This window comes from Anabas testudineus, chromosome 2 (assembly GCF_900324465.2).
Source record: "Anabas testudineus chromosome 2, fAnaTes1.2, whole genome shotgun sequence".
In the NCBI taxonomy this organism is placed as follows: Eukaryota; Metazoa; Chordata; class Actinopteri; order Anabantiformes; family Anabantidae; genus Anabas; species Anabas testudineus.
In genome coordinates this window covers 13,803,338-13,819,485 of record NC_046611.1, presented here as the reverse complement: position 1 = coordinate 13,819,485, position 16,148 = coordinate 13,803,338, and the positions used below count along the sequence as shown (strand labels likewise).

Here is a 16,148-nt window from a genome sequence, read left to right as displayed (position 1 = left end):
TATATCAAAGACAGACTAGAACCCATTTTTATCAAGGAGAGAACACTCAGATCTCTCTTTAGAACCCAGCACTTCATCCATTAGGACCTATTATGACTGACTGATCATAACAAACTACTGAAGGACACCGAAATCCTTATCTTCACCCAAACCCAGCAGAGCTGTAGAACACCATGAGTTTTGTTTGCATCACCCCAACTTGATGGGAGTTGTATTCCTAGAACTCAGTATTTCACCTCATGTGTAAATAAAGGCAGGTCTAAGAACCGCAGTCGTCCTGAACACACACATGTGTCAGACGTAGTGACTAAAAGCCTGTATATAAAGGAAAGTGAAATCCGAGAGCTCACAGAACTAAACCTCCTCCACGGCTCTGAATGAACAGCCTGTGTTAGTGTGTGATAGCTGTGTGTCTGAGGCCACTGGGAAGGGTTTACACCAGCCTGGTTGATGGGGGGTGCTCACTGACAGACACAGACAGGTATGCAGTGTCGGTCAGCTGCAGTATGTGTTTATGGAACATACCAGAGCCGGGTCACAACCCTGCAAGGTTCTCGATTCAGTCATGCAGCAGCAGGTCTACGAGGCAGACATGTTGAAACCTGACACACGTACACAGTTATTTTCTCTTTGTGTCTCTTTAATCACAGACTTGATGCCTGAAGCACACAGGGAACACATGTCTGCTGGTTTCTACTGCACATGAACATGGACCAATATACACATCTATCAATATACAGCATGTGCGTAGTTTGAATAACTTCTTGCAGTTGTGTAAATCACTTGGATCTGCCTCAGTGTGTGAGGCTGATTTTCTGCTTCACTTCCCTCCGCTGGAGTTTCCTTGATCACTTGTTTTCATTTATAATTAATAAATCTAGTCCAGAGTTGGAAACAGAGGGTTCTTTAAAAAAATGTTTTTCTGTAAAAACACGTTTCCATTCACGCTCATAATAATTAGATTAAGTAGCCTCAGTGATACGAGACAGTGTTGAATAAGCAGAAACATTAGTAGCAATGTAAGAGGCATAAACAGTGAAGCTGAGAACAAGGGAAAACATCACATATCCTTAAAACAGTGTCAACCTCTTCAACCAGTACTCCTCTTACATCCACAGAAACTTATCCACCAACCTCATAATTATTCACTTTAACAGCTTCTTTTGAATCTCACAGTGAACCTGTAGTTTGTCATTAAACAAACACAACAAACATCTGACATATCCCTACAAACATACTGTTAATGCGTCCTAGGAAGATCTCACAGATCCACTAAACCTTGTCAAGGACCAGTCGGACCTCAGACACTTAGAACTTCACCAAGAACCACTACATACCTGTCATAAATCTCTGTCTCCGAAGAAAACGTGTTACCATTTACATTTACACATACCTACATCCTTGTGAACAACTCTTGGCTCCTGATGTTTATTAAGTGGAACATGTATTTTATTGTGTGTAGTGTGACATCACATTACAAACAAAGATCTGTGAAGAACATGAAACCAAAAATCGAAGTACAGGGAGCAGGACAAAGCTGCAGCAGTACTAAGACTGTTGCACCTTAATTCATGTGCTAATTGCTAATCACCTGCTGTTTGTGGTGTGTTTGCACCAACTGCGCACACACTCACCTGCAGCAGTGTGAGTGTTCACTTGAGATAGATGAGCTAATAAGCTAGCAAGCTATGCTGACGTGTACCCTGCAGCCATTAAGAGTTAATGAGTGCAGCGCTAACAAAGTTTAGCCTAGCTCTCTGCCTTAATGACCTCATGGTTAACCATTAGCCACCTGATGAGCTCAGCGTTAACGCGGCCTAGCACAGCATGCTATGCTAATGACTCCACCATTAACCTCCTAATGATCTCAGTGTGAGTGTAGCATAGCAGTTAGCTGCTAAATGCTAGCAGTCATTTCAGTTAAGGGAGATTAAAAGACACCGTACGACAACAAGGAAGTACTGAACCATGTGACTCACCTGCACATTTGGTCCTGGCTCGAAGCGGTGGTCCGGGGTTTCCTGTGCCTCCCTCCAGGGGCCTGGTCAGCAGCACGCTGATCTCGTACTCGGTGTCGGGATCCAGGTGTCCGATTTTATGGGTGGGTTTATCAACAGGTGTGGTGTCAATCAACATGCCCGACATCGTACGGTACTCCACCTCAAAAACACAATATTACTACAATTACTAAATGTTACTAAAATAAGAAACTCATCAGGTTGTTCCTCACAGATCTCTAGATCCTCATCTCAGGATTATTATGACTCTCTAAAAAAAATCCCCAAGATCTAAAACCCTCAGGGACCAAATCAAAATCTTGTTCACCTAACTGAACAACTATTACTCACAGATCCACAATCCCATTTTACCACATTTCTATAGTACATTTTACCTAGCTAAAATATAAACTAGGACTAATAAAGACCGATCCACAGACGTTCATTAAGAACTACAAGGAACTTCATACCCTAGGTATCTAGAACCGCACCAGGGACAGCTGATGTCCCTCGAAATTCACCGAGGACATACGCACATTGGATATAAATGACTCACAGATAGAACGTATTAACAGAGTAAAGGCCACTAGGACATACTCAGACACCACTAGAACCCTTGAAGAACTACAAGAACCCACCTCACATATTCTTTGAACTCCCCACAAATTTCAGATCAATATTCACCTCTCTCTCGATGATTGGTCCATCTCCATTGATGGAATTGGCATTGAGCTGGATCCACAGGTAGGTGGCGCCTACCGCTGTCAGCTGAGGAGGAGCGATTGGTACAGGTGGCTCTGAGGGACAATCAGAACCAGGATCAGTTTCAAAAACACACATGAACAGTCACACTCCTTCGGGTTTCACTGATCTCTCTTAACAAGGGAGGAAAGAGTTAACGAGTTAATTAATATTCGTGACCTTCGGCGAATCACAGCAGACCTGGATTCCATTACCCTGAATCCCCGATGGTGCTGCTCTACTTCCTCGTGACCCACTTCACCACACACACACACACACACACACACACAGTAAGTAGGATACATGTGTAATGATGCGTGTTTATCATGTCCAGGTTAATACTCACCTTTGTGTGTGGGAGATAAAGCACACACACTTTGAGTGACAATTCAATCAAGGGTTTAACCACCGGGGATTGTGGGATACGTGTTGGGTCATGTGACCCACAAACACCTCCTCACCTGTCACTGTGTGTGTGTTTGCACAGAGATCAGACTGGCTATCGACCCGACTGTGTGTGTGTGTCAGACCTTTATCCCTGTATTGATTGGCTCGGTTATGAATGATACCAGACAGTCTGATCTGTTTCCTCCTCACATCTTCACACAAAAGCTGCCGGAGCCACAAGCACACGAGGAACGGCTGGTTTCCAGAGACCACATAAAGCAAAGTTATGTGCAGTTATTGAAATTATCTAGATACATTTGCTTGAAGCATATTAGAGTATTTCCATTTTGTCAAATTCTGCTAATTACTGCAGCAGTACACATTTCGGGGAGGATGTAAAGAAAACCAAATAACAAGATGTTGGATAATCTCCAAGACAAGCTCCAAGAACCTAAACAATGGTTTAGGTTCACATTAAAACCACAATTAGCGAAGCTTTCAGTCAGAACGTGTCGATAAAGGGGAGAAAATACAGTACACAATAAATCCATGTCTAAACAGTTAAGTTGAATTTGATCACATGGACATCATCAAATTAATCAGAGTGAAAGTGGCTCAGAAGCTGACTGAGGAACTTATTATTATCTTATTTCTTATCTTATCTTCTTATCTTATTATTATCTTACTTATTATCGTTATTATAACGAACGTTGTTGTTTTCATCTGTTGATGGTCATTATGTCTTGTCTACACATTTACAGTTTGTTAAATACACATACACATCAACCTAGCCTGTTCTAATCCAACAGTTCTGAAATCAGCTGTCCTTCATGAAGGAGTTGAACTGAGGAGGATGTAAACTGTGCTGCTCTTCAACTGTATTGTGTTACACTAACAAGTGCTTCTACTATTTTCTCCACTCCATCTATATCAATGATATGAAGTGAGGATCGTCTCCAGCCTGCAGTATATGTACTATATATACGTAAATGTAAACCTACTCTAATCAGGGATAACATTATTATCACTGACAGTTGGAGTGAATAACACGAATTATCTCTTGACATTTCATATTGGCCAGCAACTGAACCTTTTCTCCTCAAATATGTGAAAAAGGTCAGTATTTATCATAAGTGGTCCAAGGAAGGAACAGTGGTAAACCAGCGAAAGGGTCATAGGTGGCGAATAAAGGCTGGCTTGTGTGGTCCGATCCAAAAGACAATCTAGTGTATTCAGTGTATTGCTGAAGACGTTAATGCTGGTTCTGATAGAAACTTTGTTTCATATGGGGCTGCATAACCTCAGACCAGTGAGGGTGTCCCATGCTGACTCCTGTCCTCCCACAAAAGGAGGACATGAAGGTCAGATCAGTGTATATGACACTTCAGAAGAAGTTTTCCCATGAACACTATCACTAAATTCTAATGTCGAAATGAAGACAAATTAAATAAAAAGGTGATTTTCACTTTTGTTTCCCATGCTGCTCCTTACAGCTCGGCATGATGGGAGAGTAAAAAACCCAGAATTCTCCTAGAACATCTGGAGATGAAAGCAATGTTTCTTAGATGCACGAAGGAGCCGTCACACTGTAACACACTGCATTTAATGAGTCGTCATTAACACACTGCGTACCTGGATGTGTGTTAGCGGCTGGGGTGAGTGCGCTAACACTCTGACAGACTGGAATCAGGAGGAAAAGGAGACTTTTACTTTGGAGTGATTCATCTTCACAAAAACACAGACACTCTTTGACAAAACGCAGCTGATTCTCTCTTTTTAAACAGCAAACTGACTTTTTAATGAGGCGCTCCTTTAACCTGAAACACACACACTGAAACACACACACACACATATTCCGGCTGCAGTAATGAGGTGAGGAGCTTTAATAAAACCGTTCCTCATTTGACGATGAAGTCATTAAAATAAAAATATGACAAACTGTAGCTTTGATCTGAAGGAGGGAGAGACCGGCGTCCTCTACAGGAGTCAGGCTGGTTTTCCATCAACACGTGATCTGACATTTTCACCAACATATGTTGATTGTATAATCTCATCCTCAGTATAAAGTTTTACTGGCGAGTTCAGTTCTTTAGTAAAGACAGAAATTAAAATTCACATCATCCTGCAGAATAATAGATAATATTAAAAACATAATATTGGAATAAAACTCTATTTATCCTACATTTTATTAAGTTTAATAGTGGAGAGTTTAAAAAGTGATTCAAATAATGCTGAAAAGCTAAACTAGCAGGACGTTTTACCTGTAAACCTGGTTCTCTGCAGAAGTCAGGTTGGTTTTCACTCACAGTTTATATGACTGATACAGGGACCGAATTCAACTATGTAGTCGACATCGTAAAAGACCAGATAGTTCACATTATTTTTCCACTTTTTATGATTTCAAGGAATTTCTGACATAAATTAGCAGCGGTTATATGGTGCTTTCCACCAAAATAAAAGAATGGAAACACTTTGACCAATTTATCTACAGACTTAGATATTAGGAGTTTGAAAATAATAAGATTATCATCTGATGAACCTTTAAACATCAGTGTGCTTTTTTTTAGTCGATGCTCCTTTTAAAATAACTTGAACCTGAACTTATGAAATATAATCTGAACAGAAACAAAGAAAAAGAAGAGCACATAAACAAACAAACCTAAGACTAATATAAGACAAAACAAAAATATTTCAACACATGCAGCCAATGAGGACTCACGTTTGACTGTGAGGTCAGCATAGGAGGACACGCCCACGCCACGCTCTGATTGGACAATGCAGCGATACCGCCCAGAGTCACCTTTGGTCGTATTCTCTACATCAAAACTCGCCACGTAACGTCGGGAGTTCACTGGTTTGGTTTCCCTGACGACCGCCTGCCGACCGCCCATCCCCTGATGACCAGAAAACACGACATTTGTCAGGAACCAGAATAAACTTGAGAGAAAACATTGATTCACAACTAATTCACCTCAAACATCAAAAACAGAAACTGAAACTAAATAATTATACATTTAAAATGCCTTTATATTAATTCATAGAAACAGTACCTGCAGGTAGAGCAGCAGGTTGCTCTGCGGTTTTCCATTGACGGTGCACTGAAATGTTGCTGTCTGTCCGGCGTTCACCTCCACACCTTTAATGTGCAGGAAGTGAGGCGTGCTCACTGCGGCACACACAAACACACACAGGTCAAGGGTCAAACATTGGCGACATCATGACATCTTTTTCTCCCTGATCTTGAAAAAGTCACCACAAACTTTGGATCCTGCAGGAGCAGGTGTGTGTCTGTTTTCAATCAGTTTATTGGAGAGTTTGGATGTAAAATTAGAAAAAGTTCAGGTCAAGAATGTTTACTGGATATTTACACATGCACACACACACACAAAGCAGCGTGTGTGTGTGTGTGTGTGTGTGTGTGTGTTCATGGTACAAAGCAACATCAAAAATGTGTGTGTTCAGACGAGCAGGTAGATAAACAGACGGATGGATCAAAGTCCATGCTAATCAATTTATATTTTAATGAGCTCCCCTGCCTCCGCGCACACATACACACGCACTCACACACGCACACACACACACACACACATGCGCACACACACACCCACACTGACCTTGATTCTGCGATGCCAGCTCAACTTTTAACATTGTTATCTAATTAAGCAGCCAAACCTTGTTAACCAATTAGGAGCTTGTTGTACAAGGGGGCGGGGCCTTCTTGTGTGTGTGTACTTACTGCACTGGTGTCCCTGCAGAGTGATGTCCTTGATGGCCATAAGTCCCCTCTGTCCAGTGCTGACCGCCTCAAACACCACCTGACACACACAGATCAATACGATGAGCACTAAGGGTAGTAGTAGTACTAATAGCAGTAGAAGTACTAATAGTAGTAGTAGGCGTGTTGTAATGAAAGAACATGTGGAGCGGGTCTACAGAGGTGTGTAACATAATCCAGGTGTCACACTGATGGACAGCCACTGTGAGAACACACACTTCACGGAGGGTTCTACTGTGTGTGTGGGGACTGCTGAACACATGAGTTATTCTTTAGGTACATTTACCTGATAGGACTTAATGAGTCTGGATGGGTGACAACATCTGTTCACATAAGAATCTTCATGATTGTCAATCAATCCATATTTAGAATAACATTGAACTCAGCCAGGAGTCCACAGCCCAACATGGTAAACACACAACAGCTAAACACTGTGCGTGTCTTGGATCTTCAGTTAAGACTGTACATTTTAGTGACTTTGTGACTGTTCTCCACATAGTTAGTTGTTTTCAGCGGAGTGACAAACAAACAAGAGCAGGTCACACAGCAGCACTTTACAAAACCTCAGCGGTGGAGTAAAGAAAAGAAGTCATTTCAAAGCACCTGCGTCTGTTCAGTGTTTTGGGCAACAATAAGTCTCTCGCTGCAGCAGAGACGACGTTATAACAAAAACTTCTTTCTTTTCACTGAGTCCAAGAGTCAGAACCGAATCATGAATGTGCGTCAATTAGGATTTTGTGGGGGTCCTCGCAACTGTAGAAGGACCAACATGTGTTTGTATGTGTACATTCCACAGTCTTATCACCACGGAAACCGGTGGTGCAGACTTCCTGTTGGCGCCCAGAAACAGGAAATCCCTCCCCCCTGCCCCTCTCCACCCCTCTCTGCTTCCTCTTCCCTCCATTCTCCTTCTTCTGTTTCTCTACCCTTCATCTTCTCCTCATCACCTCTCTCACTCGTTAACGTTGCTCTAACGAGGTGGAGCTGCCGTTGCTGTGGCGATGCTGCTAATTAGCAACGCCTGCTGTGATGAAGGCTTGGCTGTAATTGCAGCCTGTTCACAGCCCACAACACCTGTGTGTGTGTGTGTGTGTGTGTGATTGGCTGTATTGTTGAGAATCAGCCTCTCTTCTTCTGTGGTGGTTCTGTATGTGTGACCCCCCGCCTTTGTGAAGCTGATGACATATCGACTGATGGACCTGCAGAACCAAACATTTGTCCTCAAACTGTGGTCGTAAAAATCAGGATGCAGCTGTTTGAACTGTGACGCTGTGATTCATGAACAGGACATTCTGAACTCCTCGACAGCCCCCCCCCCCCCTTCATCATATCCCCTCAGTGATAACATTTTACGAAAGTATTTAGGGTATCTTTAATCTCTTCTTTATAGCACCCCAGTGGCTGCTCTTCCTGGGGTCCAGCACACAAACACACACACAACACACACACACACATTTCATTCAGTGCAAACATGTTTTACAGAATTAATTAACACAATTCATACTCATCATACCTGCTAAAAATAAATGCTCTCCACGGTGTCATCTACACAATAAACACAGTGACATCACAAACATCTACCCAGCAATGTTCAAATCAAAGAAAGGATGTAAGGACACATGAACGTGTTTCCTGTTTTACTCTGACCAGTTCACAAACAGGAATAATTTAAAGTCTAAACACATTTTTAAATGTTATTGACATGGACGACACCAGGTTAATAATCACCAGGTTAGAATGGTTCAGTTTCACTGACACTATAACTGGTTCACTTCCAACATCATTACTGTGTTGCTGTAACTACGTTAGTTTTGTTGCTTGTTGTGAATTAGAAAGGACAAAGCTTGTGTGTAATGTGTTGAGTGCTGTTTTCTTGATAATGTGGAAACATACTGACTTTTCTGTTTTATACAGTTAACAGGAGGAAAACATTAGGCTGTAAAACTTTACATTACAATAGGTTTGTACTCAATGCTGAGGTTTAACTGATAGACGTGATGAGTTATTCTGTGCTTAAATCTGCTGTATTTTGAATTCAGTTTGGTTTTGTTGACATCTTTCACTCTTGCTTTTCTGACTCTGGTGTTTTTCATCCACTTCACTACACAGCAGAGTCGGACCCACCACACGCTTTCTATTCTCTTCTCTTGCAGGTGCTGACACAAGGAAAAGAGCTTTTTTGGCACAAGAAGGCTCCCATGGCGAGAGAAATTCGCTTCCTGCTGCTGCTGTCGACCGACTGTGTGTGTGTGCTGAACCAATTAGCTGCAGCCCTCATACGGTTTACAGATGACAGAGCTTTTAAATCCACATAAAAGAGCTTTCAATACAGATCAGCCACATCCAGAGACTGTGTGCGTGTGTGTGCGTGTTGTTCCTTTTAAAAAGCTAATGACTCAAACAGTGATAGTTTCTTATTTTTCAGCTTATTTAAAAAGAAACTGATCAGCCTCAGAACATCATTAAATGTTATGATTCCTCTATATTTAGGCAGATAAACAGTTTCAGGAACAAAAGAAGCTTTAAAATGAGCTTTAATCGAAGTCTGTGTCTGAAAGAGACTTGGGGACACATATGGGTCCACCTCCAAACATCAGATCTGCTTTATATCCAATCTATGGTTCTTTTCTGTCAGATCAGAATCCATCTGGTTTTTATAAAGTCTCACTTCTCTGCACATGTCTGAGCTTCAAGCTTACCGTGATTATTCACTTTAACTAAAAAGAAAAAGTGGCACATGTCAGCGGGTTCTTTCATATGTCACTAATTAATGTTAATTCACAACATCAGGTAAATACACAGTGTGTGTGTGTCTGTGTGTTTGCTACCTGGTAGTAATTTGGCCAGAATGTGGACACGGCGAGCTCCACATCCTTCCACGTGTGGTAGGCGGGACCTGAAGAGTTGAAGACAGGGACTCCCAGAGGGTTGTTGTTCTCTGCAAGAAGCACAAACACTATGAACACACATGAGAGCTGCACCCCACATTGAGTAGAGTGGACTTAGAAGGATATTTTAATATCCAACAAATCTACAGATTAATATGTTAAGATAGTTAACTAGTGTTAACTGACTTGTTTGTCTATAATTGATGATACTGATTAGTTTCTGTTGTGAAATAGTTGTTCTTTTGTTGCTAAATCCTGCTTTTCTCAGTGAATCTCAAGCATTTCTGAACTCTTTGAGGCTACATAAATCCCACGACCCCTCAAGGTCACAACTCTTCAATCGCTAGAGCTCTACTCTATTACCATACCTCAGAGCTGTGCTTCCACACACCTGATTTCAGAGTGTGGTAATGCAATATCCTGTTGTGTTTCTGTAAAACTGTAGTACTGTGGTACTGTGTTGCATTTGAAGTACTTCATTACTTCTACACTTCACATCACTATATACTACTAAAGAATTATAGCTCAGCACTTCAAAGTGTATTTCTGTAGTACCATTTTGCAGTATTCGAGATGTTGTGGTATGACTATAGTTGTTATATTATTTCAGTATGCAGTGTTGTAGTATTATGTACTATGGTAATACTGTGTAACAGTACTTAAGAGTACTACAGTATACCCTGGAAACAGATGTTACCATGTTGCAATGTTTTAATTTAGTTTTGCTGCACTATATCACAGTACTTTTGAGCACTTTTGATGCAGTTTTTGTTAAGTACTTCAGTGTTTAGTACTGCAGTACTATGCTCCAGCATTTGTACCTTTGATGTAGATGTTGAGTGTGGCGGGAGCGGCGCCCTCGCGGCCTCCCGCCTGGTAAAACCTGAAGCCAACGCAGTGGGTGTCGTTTTCTTTGAGTGGTGGTAGCAGCAGCTGAGCGCGCTGTCCGCCATAACGGCCCGACGTGTTCACAAACAGGAAGGGGGAACCTGCACACAGGAAGTCACACATAATTAACAAAATAAAATTAAATAATGAAATAGAAAAAATTATCTTAAGGAAAAAGTGAAGATTTCAACAATAAAATTACTTTCAACAAAAGGCAGCTTAATAAATTCAACATGTAGTGTAAAAGATACTAGACAACAAAATAAAAGCTCATATGAAGATGTCAAACGGGAGTCCAGACTTCAAAATTAAAGCATTTAAATAAACAACAAAGACAAAGATACCAATAAAAAGAGAAAAGTAGTATGTGAGCAGTTGATACCACTCTACTGAGCGACACATGGGAAATCCATAAATGACATAAAAATAAAAGACCAGCATTAGTATATATGAGCGCAGCAAATCCATTATTCATCAGCGCTGATGTAAAATAAACTGTGTGTGTGTGTGTGTGTGTGGACAAATAGCTTATTTTGTCGACACTAACAATCTATAATTGGAAGACTTCAGAATAAAAGCGCAACGTTCACTTTAAAGCTCTGAAACCCTGTGTTCATGTGTTTGTGTCGTGACTACAGCTGCCAATCATCTTACTTTTCTTCATGTCTGTTTTTGTGAAGTTTCTATGAAATTTAAATTGCTCTTCTTTTTTCACAGTGTGTGACTATGGGTTGAAGGGCGTTTCCATGGTAGCAGCAGCAGAAGAGCAGTGAAGTACTGGTGGTACAGCTGTCAGTCATGAATCTACCTCACTCAGCCTCTCTCTTTCGGCACCATGATGTTCAAGTGGTTTTGCCTGGGTGCAGAGCCGGGTGTGGACCTGGTGAGAGTCGCTTCAGTGTCTTGCCATTTCAAATCCAAGTTGCGTAAAGATCGGGACAAACATCTACAAACATCAACACCCACTAAGACGCAGCATGTTGCTGCAGTTGCTCTTTAGCAGATTCTTGGGTTTCTCTGTATTACTCCATAAGGTTCTGACCCTATTATTTGAAGCGCCTTGAGATGACTCTGTTGTTTAACTCTATTTAAATAAATTGAATTGAATCAAATATATGTTGCTCTGTAGCCCTTTAGGTGCTCTGTAGTTGCAGTTCAGTTATTTTTTGAGTTTCTCTCAAGTTGTTCTGTTGATGCTGTAGATCTTCTGTATTTACTCTTTTGTTGCTTTTTAGTTGTTCTAATTGTTCTACTGTGGCTCTAGTTGCTGTATAGCTGATTCCAGTGATGGTGGAGAACATAAATCATTTGGTTAAAGTCCTTAATTCAGGACATCTGGAGCATGAAGCGTCGATGTCCAGACATTTTATCAACAATAGGATTAACGTTGCTCTTTGGCTGTTAGTGTAGTTAGTTAGTTGGTTAACTGATCACATGAACCATCATTATTAAAACCTTTATCCCCTGTTTCTCGATGGAGAATCAAAGGATTTTTACGTCTCTGCTTCGAGCTTCAGACTCGTGTAAAAGCGAAACAGCATTTTCTACTGTGAGGATCAATTTAATCTGAGAGGAGATTTTCATTTTATTTCATTTACAGGTTGCAAGTGTGTGTGTGTGTCAGCAGAGTGTGTGTTTTAATGTGTGTCAGCAGATCAATGGTCCTTGAGGAGAATCGATTAGAAAAACAAGAGTTTTAATCATCGTGGAGAGAAGGAGACGAGGAGGAGGAAGAAGAGAGACAGATGAGAGGGAAGCGAGGACAATACACACTGATGAGACTATTCACACATGCATCTTGTGGAAACACGAACACACTCATTTGTGTGCATTTTCAGTCTGAGTCATTTGTGTTGCTGATTAACATTTGTTCCATGTCTCGGTGATGTTTTATATGATGCACTGACGTCATCAATTAATGGTTTTAAGTCTGTTTATTAGCAAAAAAATAAAACGTTTAAAAGTTTCATGTCCAAATGTAAAAATCCAATTATCTTATCTGTATATTAAACATCTGAACATGAGTTATTTAGTTTCCTAACCTTTTGTAGGTGAAACTAACATTTAATTAAGTTTCAACACGCCTTTCTGAGTATATTCCTGACTGGTGTAATAATATACAGTAAGTATATGTATATGTGCTGTATGTATGTGAACCAGCTGTTTCCTTAGGAACTAAATGATGTGGTAAAATAAGTCGAGCTGCACCTGTTTCAGCAGAGAAACTGTGTGGAAGACACAAAGATTTCTTCCTGAGATCCAGCAACCAGCAATGAATTAAAAAAAAAAAAAAAAAACACTTTTCGACGACTTTTTACATAAACTGTAGAAAATGAGCTTCTCGCTGGGTTAAAGGATTTTTAATGGATTTTTTTTTGCCTGGTAATAAAGAGGATAATGAAAACAATCCTGATTAATTTGATCTTATGTGTAAGAATCATGTTTATTGCCAGATATAAACGACATAACCACACCTCATTTATTATATATTCATATTGTTCGAGTTTAGTTTGCGTGAGGTTTCAGGTTGAAGCCAAACTAAAGAGCTTCTGCAGCTGTTTGTAATTAAATGATTTCTATATGGCCTGATTAAACAAGCTGCACAGCTGATCATAGTCTCACTCACACCTTTCAGCCTGATTCTACAAACTGCCTTATTGTGTGTGTGTTTTCATTGTGTCTGAACTTTACTTTAGAAGAGACAATAATGGCATTAAAGCTAACAAGTTCCGTTAACCAATCATACATCAGAACATGCTGACATGGAGACGTGCGAGGGGATGAAGATGAAAAACAGAAAAACAAGCTGCAGCTTTTTCACACACACAGATGTCGTTCGTGTCCTGGCGTTTCTTTCTCTCGTTAACCTCCCGCCCCCATCTCACCTGTCGGCCAATCACAGACGACCCCTGCCATCTGTAAACCAATCACATCGGACCCAGCTCACACACAGATGGAGGGGGGGTAATTCTATTACCAGAGTTATATTGAGACGTGAGGAGAGGCAGCTGCAGCGTATTGAAGAGATTTACACAAAAACACACACATGCAGGAAGCGTGTGTGTTTCCTGCTCTCAGGACTCTGCAGTGATTTCTGGATGTCGACACAAACTGTTCTTGGTTCAGCAGCTTTAAAGGACCAGTCCCACAATATATACTATAAAACGAGACACTGGTTTTAGCAACATTAAAGAAGAAAAATAAATACCATTAACTTATTAAACTCATCGAAACCCAATTATGTTAAAGTCAACTAAATGTCAACACTTGTTTCTGTGTACAAGCACACATTACTTTGTGTAATTATCGGTGTATGTACGCTGTCTGTCATGTCCATGTTAGTGTCTATAAACATTTAAGGGAAATGTTACATCCTATTGATTTTTTTACATTCGTGCCTCAGAATAAACACTCAGCTAACAGAATATTTTCATTTAATGACTTCAGCTCAACAAAACAACCACAGAGATGTAAAACCACCATCGGGAGTGAAGACTGAGCGGGTTTAAAGAGGTTAACTGGTCAGTTTTCATCTCTTTCTCAATCTGCATTCTTCTCTGTACTTGTAAAATGTCACAGCCCAAATACCGATTGAGTCAAGTTCACATCCAGCCAAGAACAGATAACATAACCGAAAATGTTTGAGGAGGCTTTTCAAGCTGAGTGTGTAGACCAGCAATGTATAATGTGCATACTGGGCTGTAAGATGGAGTCCGAGTCATTCAAGCTGCTCAGTGGCACCAACCCAAAAAAATCTTCTCAGTTCAACCAAACTGACCCAGATGTTCCTCACATATCCATTTTTGGATCCACTCCAGTCTTTGCGCGAAGCTAGGCAGCTAAGCTGTCCCTCTGCTTCCAGGCTCTCTGCTAAGCTAGGCTAACGGTTTCTCTATGTTTCCGAGCTTTGTGCTAAGCTAGGCTAACAGCTTCACCTGTTTCCATTGTTCGCGCTACATTAGGCTAAAGGCTTCATCTGTTTCCATTGTTTGTGCTAAGCTAGGCTAACAGCTGAAAAAACAAACAACCAGACAATTTGTACAAATTGTCATGAGTGATCCAGCTGGCCAATAGGGACATGGCATGTCACTGTGACCTCTCCTCTGATTGGCTGAATTTGAGTCGTGGTCGCTCTGAGTGTTTCAACCCCGAATGCGGTTTTAATTAGTTTTGGCAGGAGGCTGATAGTGGACACACACAATTATATTTCCAGAGTCATGTTCAAAGGCTGCTGAATCTCCCGCATGCCGACACGCTGATAAACCATTTAACACACTAATTAACCCACACATACACATACACACACACACACACACACACACACACACACACAGTTTCCCATTATTTATCTGCCAAACAAACTTCTCTCTCTGTGCGTCTCTCTCACCTTTAAACACTGTTTACCTGTTGGCACGGCTGCAGCTGTGTTTCCAAATTCACTTTAAAGCCAGAGTGTGTGTTGTTGTCTATTTTTCCTGTGTGTGTGTGTGTGTGTGTGTGTGTGTGTGTGTGTTTACAGCAGCTTTTTTTGAAAAGTGGTTTTGACCTCCAGGTCTCTTTGACACAGAAAGGCATTGTGGGAGTTATCACACAACAGACAGAGAGTGTGTGTGTGTGTATGTGTGTGTTTGTGTATGTGTGTACATATTTGCCTCCGAGCTTCACTGTGTGTGTGTTTACTGTGTACAGCTGGCAGTGAGCTGATAACAGCCCTATTAGAAATATTAATACACCCTGAACCCCACAGAGACACACGCACATAAATACACAAACACACACATGTACACCAAAGGCATCTATGAGTGTGTGTGTGTGTTTGTGTTCCCTCTGGTCATCCCTGATTGGAGCAAATCAATTAAAAACTTGGGACTGAGGCGTTTCATTGGCCGACAGCTGTGACTGACAGAGTGTTGTTCGCCTGAGGACAGAAGAACTAAAATGTAATACAAGAGTAAAGAAAGAGAAACATGGAACAACCCGAAAACTGAGCGAGAACCTGCACATACCAGAGGAATAAGCAGAAGAGCAACTGCAGATAAACAACCTGTTTTTTAATAACAGATGATAAAAATCTAATTTAAAACCAATTAAATAATAATAGCAGTAGAACTGTCTGTCAACAGTAGAACCATCGTCCTACAGGGAAAGAACTGCAGCAGAGCTTAATGTCTGCAAGTGAAGAACCACAGAACCAGCTGCATACAGGTAAAGAACAGCAGTATATCCACCACAGAATCGAACTAGAACCCCCTTCAGACGAATAAAGTATGACACTCGGTACAGTTGCTGTCAGAATAACTAGCACTGTCTATTCTGTTAGCACTAAAATGAATGGAGGAAGTAGTAAGTATCTAATTATAAAAGTGATGTGATGTTGGGGGACAGCGGCACCTTTGACCTCTGACACTGATACACTGATACTGCAGGTTATTTTTAACTCACACTGACCAGACTGTAAACTGAGCTGCAAGA

At 41.0% G+C, this 16,148-nt stretch overlaps 1 protein-coding gene across 9 annotated transcripts in view; it reads right to left on the bottom strand.

Moving 5' to 3' along the window:
• LOC113163504 (receptor-type tyrosine-protein phosphatase mu-like) overlaps nucleotides 1–16,148 on the bottom strand; it is a 109,038-nt gene that overhangs the window by 64,923 nt on the left and 27,967 nt on the right. For all 9 annotated transcript variants that reach the window (XM_026362213.1, XM_026362214.1, XM_026362218.1 and 6 more), the window contains exons 3-9: nucleotides 10,610–10,777; nucleotides 9,729–9,838; nucleotides 6,862–6,940; nucleotides 6,176–6,291; nucleotides 5,845–6,019; nucleotides 2,682–2,794; nucleotides 1,980–2,160 (exon numbers count right to left, since the gene is read on the bottom strand). In XM_026362213.1, the coding sequence (XP_026217998.1) occupies nucleotides 1,980–2,160; nucleotides 2,682–2,794; nucleotides 5,845–6,019; nucleotides 6,176–6,291; nucleotides 6,862–6,940; nucleotides 9,729–9,838; nucleotides 10,610–10,777 (942 nt within the window). The remainder of the gene's footprint in view (nucleotides 1–1,979; nucleotides 2,161–2,681; nucleotides 2,795–5,844; nucleotides 6,020–6,175; nucleotides 6,292–6,861; nucleotides 6,941–9,728; nucleotides 9,839–10,609; nucleotides 10,778–16,148) is intronic.